This window comes from Pseudophryne corroboree, chromosome 11 (genome assembly GCF_028390025.1).
Source record: "Pseudophryne corroboree isolate aPseCor3 chromosome 11, aPseCor3.hap2, whole genome shotgun sequence".
In the NCBI taxonomy this organism is placed as follows: domain Eukaryota; kingdom Metazoa; phylum Chordata; class Amphibia; order Anura; family Myobatrachidae; genus Pseudophryne; species Pseudophryne corroboree.
Window position 1 is genome coordinate 34,889,159 of NC_086454.1, and position 15,410 is coordinate 34,904,568.

At 47.0% G+C, this 15,410-nt stretch overlaps 1 protein-coding gene across 13 annotated transcripts in view; it reads left to right on the forward strand.

Annotated features, from left to right (window-relative positions):
• SOX6 (SRY-box transcription factor 6) overlaps positions 1–15,410 on the forward strand; it is a 560,806-nt gene that overhangs the window by 235,945 nt on the left and 309,451 nt on the right. For 12 of the 13 annotated variants that reach the window (XM_063946465.1, XM_063946471.1, XM_063946464.1 and 9 more), the window contains one exon: positions 10,424–10,634. The exons of the other annotated variant lie outside the window; for it this stretch is intronic. In XM_063946465.1, the coding sequence (XP_063802535.1) occupies positions 10,424–10,634 (211 nt within the window). The remainder of the gene's footprint in view (positions 1–10,423; positions 10,635–15,410) is intronic. 13 annotated transcript variants of the gene reach the window in all.

The window sequence follows — 15,410 nt, forward strand, 5'->3', positions numbered from 1 at the left end:
GCTCAGTCCTTTCGTCCCCATAAGGGCAAGCGGGCAAAAGGCCACTCATATCTGCCCCGGGGCAGAGGAAGGGGAAAAAGACTGCAGCAAACAGCCTCTTCCCACGAACAGAAGCCCTCCCCCGCTTCTGCCAAGTCCTCAGCATGACGCTGGGGCCTTACAAGCGGACTCAGGCACGGTGGGGGCCCGTCTCAAGAATTTCAGCGCGCAGTGGGCTCTCTCGCAAGTGGACCCCTGGATCCTGCAGGTAGTATCTCAGGGGTACAAATTGGAATTCGAGACGTCTCCCCCTCGCCGGTTCCTGAAGTCTGCTTTACCAACGTCTCCCCCCGACAGGGAGACGGTATTGGAAGCCATTCACAAGCTGTATTCCCAGCAGGTGATAATCAAGGTACCCCTCCTACAACAGGGAAAGGGGTGTTATTCCACGCTGTTTGTGGTACCGAAGCCGGACGGCTCAGTGAGACCCATTTTAAATCTGAAATCCTTGAACACTTACATAAAAAGGTTCAAGTTCAAGATGGAGTCACTCAGAGCAGTGATAGCGAACCTGGAAGAAGGGGACTTTATGGTGTCTCTGGACATCAAGGATGCTTACCTCCATGTCCCAATTTGCCCTTCTCACCAAGGGTACCTCAGGTTTGTGGTACAGAACTGTCACTATCAGTTTCAGACGCTGCCGTTTGGATTGTCCACGGCACCCCGTGTCTTTACCAAGGTAATGGCCGAAATTATGATTCTTCTTCGAAGAAAAGGCGTCTTAATTATCCCTTACTTGGACGATCTCCTGATAAGGGCAAGGTCCAGAGAACAGTTAGAGGTCGGAGTAGCACTATCTCAAGTAGTACTACGACAGCACGGATGGATTCTAAATATTCCAAAATCGCAGCTGATTCCGACGACACGTCTGCTGTTCCTAGGGATGATTCTGGACACAGTCCAGAAAAAGGTGTTTCTCCCGGAGGAGAAAGCCAAGGAGTTATCCGACCTAGTCAGGAACCTCCTAAGACCAGGCCAAGTGTCAGTACATCAATGCACAAGGGTCCTGGGAAAGATGGTGGCTTCTTACGAAGCGATTCCATTCGGCAGATTCCACGCAAGAACTTTTCAGTGGGATCTGCTGGACAAATGGTCCGGATCGCATCTTCAAATGCATCAGCGGATAACCCTGTCTCCAAGGACAAGGGTGTCTCTCCTGTGGTGGTTACAGAGTGCTCATCTCCTAGAGGGCCGCAGATTCGGCATTCAGGATTGGGTCCTGGTGACCACGGATGCCAGCCCGAGAGGCTGGGGAGCAGTCACACAGGGAAGAAATTTCCAGGGCTTGTGGTCAAGCATGGAAACGTCACTTCACATAAATATCCTGGAACTAAGGGCCATTTACAATGCCCTAAGTCAGGCAAGACCTCTGCTTCAGGGTCAGCCGGTGTTGATCCAGTCGGACAACATCACGGCAGTCGCCCACGTTAACAGACAGGGCGGCACAAGAAGCAGGAGGGCAATGATGGAAATGGCAAGGATTCTTCGCTGGGCGGAGAATCATGTGATAGCACTGTCAGCAGTGTTCATTCCGGGAGTGGACAACTGGGAAGCAGACTTCCTCAGCAGACACGATCTTCACCCGGGGGAGTGGGGACTTCACCCAGAAGTCTTCCACATGATTGTGAACCGTTGGGAAAAACCAAAGGTGGACATGATGGCGTCCCGCCTCAACAAAAAACTGGACAGATATTGCGCCAGGTCAAGGGACCCTCAGGCAATAGCTGTGGACGCTCTGGTAACACCGTGGGTGTACCAGTCAGTGTATGTGTTCCCTCCTCTTCCTCTCATACCAAAAGTACTTAGAATCATAAGAAGGAGAGGAGTAAAGACTATACTCGTGGCTCCGGATTGGCCAAGAAGGACTTGGTACCCGGAAATTCAAGAGATGCTCACGGAAGACCCGTGGCCTCTACCTCTAAGAAAGGACCTGCTCCAGCAGGGACCATGTCTGTTCCAAGACTTACCGCGGCTGCGTTTGACGGCATGGCGGTTGAACGCCGGATCCTGAAGGAAAAAGGCATTCCGGATGAAGTCATCCCTACCCTGATCAAAGCCAGGAAGGATGTAACCATACAACATTATCACTGTATTTGGCGTAAATATGTTGCGTGGTGCGAGGCCAGGAAGGCCCCTATAGAGGAATTTCAACTGGGTCGTTTCCTGCATTTCCTGCAAGCAGGACTGTCTATGGGCCTCAAATTAGGGTCCATTAAGGTTCAAATTTCGGCCCTGTCAATATTCTTCCAAAAAGAACTGGCTTCTGTTCCTGAAGTTCAGACGTTTATCAAGGGAGTACTGCATATACAGCCTCCTTTTGTGCCTCCAGTGGCACCTTGGGATCTCCATGTAGTTTTGGAATTCCTAAAATCACATTGGTTTGAACCACTCACCACTGTGGACTTAAAATATCTCACATGGAAAGTGGTAATGCTGTTAGCCCTGGCTTCAGCCAGGCGTGTCTCAGAATTGGCGGCTTTATCCTATAAAAGCCCTTAACTAATTTTTCATACGGACAGGGCAGAATTGAGGACTCGTCCTCAATTTCTACCTAAGGTGGTTTCAGCATTTCACTTAAACCAGCCTATTGTGGTGCCTGCGGCTACTAGGGACTTGGAGGATTCCAAGTTGCTGGACGTAGTCAGGGCCCTGAAAATATATGTTTCCATGACGGCTGGAGTCAGGAAATCTGATTCGCTGTTTATCCTGTATGCACCCAACAAGCTGGGTGCTCCTGCTTCTAAGCAGACGATTGCTCGTTGGATTTGTAGTACAATTCAGCTTGCACATTCTGTGGCAGGCCTGCCACAGCCAAAATCTGTAAAAGCCCATTCCACACGGAAAGTGGGCTCATCTTGGGCGGCCGCCCGAGGGGTCTCGGCTTTACAACTTTGCCGAGCAGCTACTTGGTCAGGGGCAAACACGTTTGCTAAATTCTACAAATTTGATACCCTGGCTGAGGAGGACCTGGAGTTCTCTCATTCGGTGCTGCAGAGTCATCCGCACTCTCCCGCCCGTTTGGGAGCTTTGGTATAATCCCCATGGTCCTTTCGGAGTCCCCAGCATCCACTAGGACGTTAGAGAAAATAAGAATTTACTTACCGATAATTCTATTTCTCATAGTCCGTAGTGGATGCTGGGCGCCCATCCCAAGTGCGGATTGTCTGCATTACTTGTACATAGTTATTGTTACAAAAATCGGGTTATTGTTGTTGTGAGCCATCTTTTCAGAGGCTCCTTCTGTTATCATGCTGTTAACTGGGTTCAGATCACAAGTTGTACGGTGTGATTGGTGTGGCTGGTATGAGTCTTACCCGGGATTCAAAATCCTTCCTTATTGTGTACGCTCGTCCGGGCACAGTATCCTAACTGAGGCTTGGAGGAGGGTCATAGGGGGAGGAGCCAGTGCACACCAGGTAGTCCTAAAGCTTTTACTTTGTGCCCAGTCTCCTGCGGAGCCGCTATTCCCCATGGTCCTTTCGGAGTCCCCAGCATCCACTACGGACTATGAGAAATAGAATTATCGGTAAGTAAATTCTTATTTTTACATTGATTCAGCCAGTCAGTCAGTTCTGCCAGCCAGTCACTATTGTTAGCACCGGTGTCCCAACGCGCCGCATTACAGGGAAGTAGACGCACTAAATAAACTACACCTCCCAGCAGCGCTTAGCGCCCAAGCATTCCCGCACTAAGGGCTGCTGGGAGCTGTAGTTGATTGAGTGCATCTTCTTCCCTGTAATGCGGCGCGTTGGGACACCGGCGCTAACAATAGTGACTAGCTGCTGTGCGAGTCTCCGGGAGAGCCACTGCCAAAGGGAGGATAGCAGCTTAGCTGCTGACAGGAGGAGAAGCATTACCCGCCCCTCCCCCACTCGCAGTACCTCCGGGCCCCATCCGCGGCACACCCACACTTCCCCCTCCACCACCCGCGGTGGGTCCGGACCCCTCCCCAACCCACAGCAACCCGGAACCACCCCTCCCCCAACTGCGGCACCCACGCAACCGCTCCTCCCCCACCCGCGGTGGCTCCACACCCCCGTCCCCACCCGCGACACCAACGCACACGCCCCTCTCCCACCCGCGGCACCCCCTGACCCCTCCCCATCTGTATTTCCCAACACTCCCCCAACTATAGTACCTACTAGGTTATTCATCAGGCCCTGTGTGCGCTGTTCACGCCTTTGCAAGGGGCTACGACCCCTTAACCATTGCACACCCTTTGTCCGGGCAATATTTAACCACTCACACAATTATGATTTGAGGTAATACTCCATATAATAAAAATATTGCACGCCCCAAGGGCGTACAAGGGTTAAGGGGGCGTAGCCCCGTTTTAAAATTTTGTGTTTGACACCCTTTAAGAACCTTCAGTACTTTCCTAATGGCTACTAGCTGTCCTCTCTATGGTCCTCTAGGGCAGTTGCCACTTTTGGTCCAGGATGATTTCCCCACTTTTCATTCTTACTGAATTTCGCATTTATTGGGTGCGCGCATTGCCGCAGCGTATGCAAGTTTTATGGCGCTAGTTCACTCTTGCAAACGCACATCTAGAACTTTCCCCAGGAACATAACAAAATATCCAAAGGTCTCGCCTTATATAGCATTACCCAGGTGCATGATTGAACCGCACCATTAAGCGCGCCCCTTCGGTCACAACCGTCCAGCGCTGTTAGCCATTCTGTAATCAGACAAGTGACTATGCCTGTGAGCGTTTCCTGCCCGTATTGTACATGTAATATACTGTGGCGGAGAGGCTCTGACATGTTAATCAGCGGCTCTGTGCTGAATGTTGTCACCGCAAAGCATAACAATACCGGATAAGGCTTATTACAGGATACATATTTTGCACACTAGAATTTATGTGAATAGAAAGTAATGAGGATGTGTCAACCACAAGAGATCCCTGATTAATCATTTCTGCATTAAAATCTATTACCAGAACAATGTTTATTCCCAGCAATATTAACGCATTATCTGTTTCACGTACTCAGATGTTCTACAATAGAAAATACTGAGACACCAAACATATTGGAGCAGATTCAAAGCTCGGAGCAAAGTAACTCTGCACCTGGACACACCATGTGTTTTTATATACAGGTTGAGTATCCCTTATCCAAAATGCTTGGGACCAGAGGTATTTTGGATATCGGATTTTTCCGTATTTTGGAATAATTGCATACCATAATGAGATATCATGGTGTTGGGACCTAAATCTAAGCACAGAATGCATTTATGTTACATATACACCTTATACACACAGCCGGAAGGTCATTTTAGCCAATATGTTTTGTAACTTTGGCCCTCATTCCGAGTTTTTCGCTCGCTAGCTGCTTTTAGCAGCATTGCACACGCTAGGCCGCCGCCCTCTGGGAGTGTATCTTAGCTTAGCAGAATAGCGAACGAAAGATTAGCAGAACTGCTACTAAATAATTCCCTGCAGTTTCTGAGTAGCTCCAGACCTACTCCTAGATTGCGATCACCTCGGTCCGTTTAGTTCCTGGTTTGACGTCACAAACACGCCCTGCGTTCGGCCAGCCACTCCCCCGTTTCTCCAGCCACTCCTGCGTTTTTACCTGGCACGTAAGTATATAATACGCAGTAGGGAGTGCTCTCTCCCATATATAATGCTATTTATCTGACACTGCGGTGTACTGTCCTTGGAGGTTTGGAGGGAAGGGGTGGCAGCAGGCCAAAGTGTGTGTTAGGGTCCTGGAAGCGGCAAAGGGGGGCCTGGTTGCATTGAATGACACGGAGTAAAACTTTCTTACAACTTTTATTCTATGTGCGTCGGTCAGTTTTCCTTGTGTGTGACCAGTACATAGATTTTGGACAGTTGGTAGTTCCCTTCGCCCCTCCAATTTGAACAGCGTATAAAACCCAAATACTCTGTACAGAAGTGTATATAGCATATAGTAAGTGGCCCACAATGCAACACTTGCAAATGTTGTATCTCTGTACCCTAAACTAAGTATCTGCACCCTAGTGCACAGCGGCCGTCCAGGCTTCGCCCAGGACAATTACATATCAGTGTCTCTTATCGTTCAGAAGATGCATTGCTGGAAACGTCCTCCCCTCCTGATATCAGCACATTGCTTTCCACAAGGGATCCTGTGTATTCTGTATGTCTAGAAGCCAAAATATTTTGTGTAAACTCCCACCCCACTCCATTTCCCAGCTGTGTACTTATATGGAGTAATAAAGGGATTTAACAAATAGGAAATAACAGCTGCCTCCCGAATTACTCTCTGAGCAGGCTTTTTATGTGACAGATCCCACAATTTGTTACAACTGGAATTCCAGGCCACAGCAGAGGCAATGCTGGAACAATGCGGAGGCAACAGGCCCACAGTCCTGGCCGGTTAACCCTTGTGTCTGCAGAATGTGATGAGATACAGAGATGGGGGTGGGCGGGTACCTTTACCTTTAAATACTGTCACTGGTGAGATTTGCAGCTCCCCGTCTGCTCAGCCACTGATCATTCTGGTTACCTGGTGGCTTCAGGTGCTGAGAGGGGATCAGCTCCTGCCCTTTTCTCTGGGGGATTATCTGACGCTACATGAATACGGGAGCTTTGGACCGTGAGAGCCTGGAGAATGGAGTCTTGTACAGCTGGCCTGTATTGTTTAACATGTCAGTGCAAAGCATGGACTATAAAATCATCATTCCTTGCACTGTTCTGCAGCGATAACGGCAGATTTTTTTTAGGAGGGGATCTGAAATAGACGTAGAATCCTGCTGTACAGCGCCGCACACTATGTTTGTGCCTTATCAGTAACACTAAGATCGGCTCACTGCCGGCTGATTCAGTAGGATCTTTGTCTTAATTTGCCAAAGTTTAATTTGCATGACACCAAATCAGACTCCTGTAGGGTCCAAGTAATTATATACGGTCGATATCTGCGCTTTGGAAACTGTGTGACACCACAATGTGACCGATTCACTCACAGCCGAGAGATGTCCTCTCTCTACCGCGTTACAGCGTAGAATTTGTTGTGTCACTGTCACACTCACGGATATTCTAGCGTGTTTTCTCAGATAATCTCCCGTGGAACAGCGCCAGGGTTCTTTCTGGACCTCTGCCATATCTGGTCTTTAAAAAAAAAAAAAAATACTAATATTTAAATTGAATCTAAACATTCTACAGGAGTCACAGATAGGGGTGATATTTAGGGTGCAGATTGCGGTGTGTGTCGGTTTTCCGCCTTATACACATAATAATGCTCACAAGTTAAAAATGGTCACAAGTACACTATATCTGAAAGCATCTGAGGAGCTTCTCAGGATGAAAGATATATGGGATAAGAATTTGTTATTGGGGGATGTATTTTGATCTGTGCACATCAGTCTTCCTGCCACTAATCCTACTGATAGCCGTGGCAGAAAACAAACGTTCCATGCAGTAAGGGATATAACCATCTAATTTAATTTCACTGTTCTAAGTATAGTTTTGTACAGTGCAAGTCTCTACAACAAGGTCTGAACAGAGCAAGTCCCAGATACAGGGGGGGTCATTCCGAATTGATCGCTCGCTAGCTAGTTTTAGCAGCTGTGCAAACGCTATGCTGAGTGTATTTTAGCTTAGCAGAAGTGCGAACGCCTGTGCAGCCGAGCTCAGCAAAAACAGTTTGTGCAGTTCCTGAGTAGCTCTGAACCTACTCAGCGCTTGCGATCACTTCAGCCTATTCGTGTCCGGATTTGACGTCAAACACCCGCCCAGCCACGCCTGTGGTTTTTTCAGACACGCCTGCGTTTTTGCAAACCCTCCCTGAAAACGGTCAGTTGACACCCAGAAACGCCCCCTTCCTGTCAATCTTCTTGCGGCCGTCAGTGCGACTGGAAACTTTGCTAGAACCTGTGCAAAACAACAAATGCCTTTGTACCCGTACGTCCCGCGTGCGCATTGCGGTGCATACGCATGCGCAGAAATGCCTAATTTTAGCCTGTTCGCTGCGCTGCGAACAACGTCAGCTAGCGATCAACTCTGAATGACCCCCACAGTGCTTTATGGCAAGTACACTGCCTAAAGGGTGAGAAACCCAAGCATGAGAGCTTACAATCTAAAATAAAAATTATATATACAGTGTGTGTGTGTATATATGTGTGTATATATATATATATATATATATATATACTGCTCCCAGGTCTGGCGGTTCCTTTATCCTGATGATGATATGTATAAATATTGAAACATTGATCAATATCCACCGACTCGTGAAGTTTTTACAAAGCCTGAGTGCTGCACCTCTACACGTTGTTGCATATATATATATATATATATATATATATATATATATATATATATATAAAAGCACTGGTAAATGGTTCGTGAAAGATCACCAACACCTCAGAGGTTAACTTTCCATATTTGTGACCTGGAGATTTGAGGTACCGCCTCTGCGTTTTCAGCATAAAGCAATGAATTAGGGGTCGCCAGGTCTTAACCTGGCTCAGGTCAGACTTCCTGTACCCCCTCCTTTGACGCCTGCAATTAAATATTATTAAAACAAAAAAAAAGATTAAAGATACAGCAAGTTCCAACTTAGATCTATCAAATGTCATTTGTTCCACCCATTATGTGAATAACTTTCCCGTAATGAAAACTCCCCCTTTCTAACTTGTTTCTGCGCCTCATCCCACAACAATTCCCAGGATGTAGAGCTTATTTTACATACATAGCGGCACCAAAGTAAACACTGTTCTTCCTCTGTTTCATCGCTATTCTTCAAACATTTATATTTTGGGGTAAATGCATTAATAAAAAGGCCACACTTAATATTCAGCTGAACCTATTACACAAAACCTAATTATCATTTTTAATATAATCATATGATTTCTTGGAGAGAGATGACTATTAGCAGGAAAAGACTGTTTTAATTTGATCTTTTTTTTCAGTCTGCCTTGTTAATTGATAGTGTATGTAAGTGATCAAAGTTGGATGATTTGCATAGTGCTCTACATCAAACACTCAAACATCCTCTGGGGTCCTCATAGAAACACTTGCCACAGCAAAACAGCCATAGAAAAGAAGAACGAAAGGGGGGAACTGTGCTTGGGGGGGGGGGGTTGGCGGAGCCCCTAAATCCTGGAACGAGTCTACGTGACTCTTTAACGCTCTTGGCGCTGGAGTCTTCGTGTGATGTGCGTGGCACTGGAAGAATTCCACTTTTTTTTTTTTTTAAAGGTTCTGTTTCTACCCATCTGCCAATTTTGCCCACAGGTGGTAACACCGATGTGGGCTGTTCATAGTGGCCGTGAAACTCGGAGTGGGTCTGTTGGAGAAATTGCAGAGTGTGGCTATGGTTGATGCTCGCAACAATTAATGAAACCATTGAGTATAAGTGGAGTGGTTTTCACTTTTATAGATATCTACTTGTCCATCAGTTATTCAGGCGCTCAATTGTGGCTCTCTGACCTCTGTGCCGCCAACATTGCACGGTCTCCAAATCACCTGTAGAGCAGTTCATTAGTGGCGAGGATCCACCGATATACATAATTACGGGTCCTTCTTTACTGAGCAGTCTGAAAGTAAAGCTGCCAAAGCATCTACTATTGGTGGCCATATGAACAATTTGGGCCAATATTGATGGCTCCAAGCTATACATAAGGTTAGGTCTAAAACCAAGTTGGTGACGGGACCTCTGACGTCACCAGGGGGAGGAGCTGCGTTACCAGGGGGAGGAGCCAAAGCCGAACATGGTACCCGAAATGTACCCTCGCGGGCTCGCCGCGCTTCGGGTTACTAAAGGGAGTAGTTGGTGGTGTGGATAGTAGAAGAACTATCCCGCTCACCTAGCTCCTCCCCCTCATGTCGTGGTTCCTCCCCCTGACATCAGAGGTCCTTTAGCCCACTTGATTCTAGCATCTACCCTATACATAGTAACCCAATAAGATCATTACCCATTATATTCTGACATGTCGTTTTCAGGCTCTCATTGAGTAGGTCATAGGTTCTCAAACTCGGTTCTTGGGACCCCAAACAGTTCATGTTTTCCATATCTCCTCACAGAACTGTATAAGTGAATAATAAGTACACTTGGGCTCCTGCTAGGTGACCTAGAAAATGTGATCTGTCTGGGGTCCTGAGGACCGTGTTTGAGAAGCACAGGATTAGGTCAGTACGTGTCCTCAGAGTAGACGCATTTGTTGAAGTATCCCGGCAAATGCTTCCACAGATAGGAAGTGGGATGTGCTTAGAAAATGAATATGTCTCCATGATTTATCTCATTATCTTCTCTTTTGACCAGGGTTTCATACTTTTCAGACACATGTTTGAAAATGATGATATGACTCTTTTCTTCTCGTGGTGTTGCTTTAACTCAAAGTAATATATAATTTTGCTGTATGGTTCTTGTGTTCTGTATTGATGCAGGTGTTTCTCTTTTAGGACTCGGACAGCAATAAACTACGTTCCCTCTATTCCTTTCGAACCACCTCTACCTCACCACACAAGCCTGACGAAGGGGCTCGCGAGCGCTGCGATCTCATGACCAGTGTTAATTTCGGGACTCCAGAACGCCGCAAAGGGAGCCTGGCCGACGTGGTGGACACGCTGAAGCAGAAGAAGTTAGAAGAAATGACCAGGACGGAACAGGAGGGTGAGTGCGGATTCCATGGGGGATATTGAGAACCTGAGAAGCGCGTAACTGCCAATATCTTGGGAAGGATTACCCGTGTGTTCCATGGCAACCACTGTTGGAAACACGCAATGAGTGATATCTGTTCCGTTGGCATTGCTGTAGCATATAATCGGGGGGAGTATGGTTGATTTGGGCGCACACTCGGCTGGATGAATTGAGATTTTGTTTGTGGGTTTGCTTTCGCTTTTCTCAATATATATATAACGTGCTCTCCAAGGGCCGGAGCTAAGTTCATGGTTTGAAATGCGTTACAGATCCCTCCAGCCTTTATCCAGCTGTACAATACCAAACGTGGTTAACCCTTCACTGGTGGCTCATTGCTAGTTCAGATGTCAGCAGCTGGATGTAGGCGACGGGGATCGCCAATATGTAGTATCTTGGCACTTGCAACGTTCCTCGTTTGCATGTACAGTATTCTGTTCATTTAGCGATTTTCTGCTGCAGAAAAGAAAACACCCATTAAAAGTTCTAACAATTCTACTTGGAGTGTGATACTGACCAGATGTCGTTGTCAGAGGGGCTTTTAAGTCAACCATAGAGGGGAAAAGTGGCTCAGATTGGCTTGTTCTATTATCACGTTGAGTTTACATTCTCACATATCGGCTCTAAGCGGTGTTAAGGTGTTCTCTGTTGTTAAGTGAATTCTCTTGATTGGTCCGTGACGATCAATAATTCTTATATTTCCGTCGCAGCTCGGACACCCTGCGCCATTGTGTCAGTCTCAGCACATTCAATGCTTCATAACTTCAAACGGACACATTCAGGCTTTTAAAATAATAAAAAAAACACACAGCTAATAATCATCTTTCTAGAGACCCTGACTGATAATAACTTGGTGGGGAAGCTGCAGTAATTCTTCTCGGTGCTTACAATCACTTAGAGCCCCCCCACTGCTCGCATAAAACGCTGCCCTGTGTGGATCTTTGGTGCACAAGGTCTATTTGTAGAACATTAAATACGGTTAGCAATGGAGAGGAAAATGCCTCGCTGCTCACCTGAGCTGTGATTTGCGGCTAAGGGGCATATATTCTGTAAATGCAGGTGTGGGTGTGTACGTCAGGGCGGAGGTAGGAACGTACCTTGTGTTATGGTACGTGAAATAATGCAGCAAGATATCAGACTTTTATCTTACAGGGCTCATACAGCGTTCTATCAGAAATGACAAACATCCGCTACGCAGACTGTCCTGTGTACGGCCTGTGGCGTTGTGTCAGGGACGCCACCGCAACTTAACCCTAAGCCTTCCATTCTCATAGGCTGAAGCCTCCTAGAACCCTTATATTTCACAGCTGATATCTTGATTAATTTGATTTGCCGAACGATATTAACCTTGTTAAGGTGCAGTAGGAAACATTGAGACCTACTCCTAATGACCATTATATAGGGCAAACGCTGTCTAGGGAGGTGTCCTAAAAACTAAAAACTGAACCCCATAAAAACTAAGGGGGTCATTCTGAGTTGATCGCATACTGCTGATTTTCGCAGCGCAGTGAACAGGTTGCTACTGCGCAATGCGCACGTGTGTCATACAGGTACAAACAGCATGGTTGCTGGGCAATGCTTCTAGCGTCGAATCCATTTGCACGGGTGATCGCAAGGAGATTGACAGAAAGAGGGCGTTTATGGGTGTCAACTGACCGGTTTCTGGGAGTGGTAGGGAAAACGCAGGCGTGTTCAGGCGTTTGCAGGGCGGGCGTCTGACGTTAATTCCGGGACCGGACAGGCTGAAGTGATCGCAAGGGCTGAGTAAGTTCAGAGCTACTCTGAAACTGCAAAAAAACTTTTTAGGTCCGCTCGGCTGCACATGCGAACGCACACTTGCAAAGCGAAAATACACTCCGCCATGGGCGGCGACTATGCGTTTGCACGGCTGCAAAAAGTAGCTAGCGAGTGATCAACTGATGGGATCTATTCATTTGTTTGTGCAAACGTGCACTTAATTTTTTTCACCTCCTGAGGTGTCGAGCAGAAATGCGCTTTTAAGCTTGGGTTTAGCCGATTTACGTGCCTAAACCCGGTAGATTTGGGCGTGACAAGGGGCAGCCTCAGCCATCTGCAGAACAATTGAATATCGCCGTTCGGGCGCGGGTTGCTTAAATGACTGAATTCCCTACTCAGACCGGATACCATGACAAAGCAGGGCTGGCTAGCAGAAGGATTTGTGCTTTCTACAGGCCGACACCAGGAATAGCCCCACATGCTCAGTCTATGTGACATTCTGACGGTACGATCGACGGCCTGTATTATTCCATCAAGATCTCCTCCTGCCCGTTCAGCCGACACAATGCTGCTTATATTACAGCGCACGTTTATTTACCTCTCAGCCGTCCACCTACTCAGCGCTGAAATAAGTGTAACAGATTAATGAGCAGTAAACATATTGAACCCACATATTTAAAGAAGAAGAGAAAAAGATCTTTGAGGTTGGAAGAGGGATCCTGCTAATGAGAACTCGATTTGAGAATCTGCGAATAGAGAAGGTCAACAGGTTCCAGCCTGGGAGAATATCCCCAGCTGCTGAAACCTGCTTGTTGCAGTAGTATAAATGGTCAAGTGGCTGCTTGTATTACAGGAGCGTCTGTTTGTAGACGGAGGAGAGTGCCCCGGCATAATGTACAGCTGGTTTAATCTCTCCTTAATAATAACACCGCAGTCAGGATAATTCCCCACACAGCGCACGGAGCAAGAGATGCTCTCATACAAGTACCTACAGCCATCCAGAGTTCAATAAATAATGTATCCATCACACAGATAACAGATTGACATCATTACTGGGAATTAAGATGTAATTTCCACCTCTCGGGATAAACCGTCGCTAATGGAAACGGAACTTTATGCAGGATCCACGCCGCCTTTTCTGTTTTATTCTCTTGAATTATCTGTGCAAAAATGAAAGTCAAAATTATCATCTAATATATCGGTTAATATCAATTATGGAGTACTCCTTTTATGTTGTATTTTATATCTCTACATATCTGTTGTTTTATATATATATATATATATATATATATATAGTCTAACCACACATACATATACATGCAAGTATATTGGACTCCGTGGTCTCCAGCCTCCTCTTCATCCGTCACTACATCAGTGCATCTCCCCCACATTGTGGGTGCCATTGGCGGTAAAGGTGAGCCGCGGTCACTTGCCCTGTGCATGTTGGCTTGAGGACAGGACAGCTGCTATTTGTTATATACTGTACGTAGAGTCACAGACCCCAACCCCAGTGTGGAGCCCTCAAACTGTACTGGGGCGTTAGCACGGTTACTGAATTACACTTATACCTAGGGTTCTAGCTTCCTACACTGATCATTAACCACTTTCCTGGTGTGGTGGCATCAGATGCGACCATGCCTGCAAGTGCTCTACCTGACCTGGTCGCACAGGAAGCGACCAGTCAGATAAAGTGTTAGCAGCGGCAGGGAAGGGAAACTTCCCTCCGCAGCTGCTGTCAGAGGGACCGGAAGGTCCCTCTGCCACCCTGCACTCTCCCCTACTGATTGCCCCTACTGATCGGTCAGCACGGCAGGACCCCCCCCCTCCCCCTCCAGTGGCTGCAGACAATGGTAGCCGCTGGGGAGTGTAAATTAACCCTCCCAAGCCACCCCAGACCCCTGTATACCTGGAGACTGTCCCGGTTTTCAAAAGGGATACAGTCTTTAGGTCGACACAGCTTAGGTCAACAGGTCAAAAGGTCAACATGAGTTTTTCACTTTTTTTCCCATTTTTGGGATTTTTTCATACTTAATGATCCACATGGACTACGATTGGAACGGTAACCTGTGCCGAGCGCAGCGGTAGCGGAGGGGACACGGTGCACTAATTGGGGTTTCCCCGTCACTTTACGAAGAAAACAACACCAAAAAAGTCCAAAAAGTCATGTCGACCTTTTCACCTGCCGACCTAGTACACGTCGACCAAATGCCCATGCTGACCTTCAGTGGTCGACCTAATGACTGTCGACCTAAGTTGAGTCGACCCAATGACCCATACCCCTTTCAAAATGAAAGCCGCAATGTTTCCCATGTTCCGATGGTCGCGATGTTCCGTTTCGCTGTTTGGGGGGGAAAATAAACAAAAAAATAAAAAATAGGGTGTTTTTCTTTTCTTTAACTAAAACCATTTTGGATAGGGTCAAATTAATGTTCTTCACCTAATTCACTCATAAAAAACACGACAATTTCGGAGCGGTTTTTGAGGAAAACAATCATCGGTCAAGTGGTTAAGTAGCGCAGGTGTTCCTCTGACTGCGTCCGAATGTCCGCTTCTCAGATTCCAGTTGCATAGTGATCCCGTGGGATTGTACGCCATTGCTGTCCCGATTGGAGGTGACCTTGTGCTGCGTATTCACCCTCATTATCCCATGTAGGAACCAGTGATGTGCGGTCAGGGAAGGCAGAGCCTCACCTCCCATACTCTGGTATACTCCAGTATTTTACTATAATTATGATCAGAATAATGCAAATAAATTATATATTACTATAAATATCATCTTTGTATTATTCTAATCATTTTTGTAGTCAAACCTCACCAAATTTGTAGCACTTCGCTAGAATTACAGGGACCGTCGGGGAGAGCGCAGAGGTGAGGCAGCTGTGACCTCAGCCTTCCCTCTGTGGTAGTCGGACACTGCCTAGAGATTGGGGCGGGGCCGCACTGCGGCCAATAATACTGCAAATCCAAGCACCGGGGGAGGCGGATCTGCGGGGGTGTGGCTTGCTGCCGTGTCAG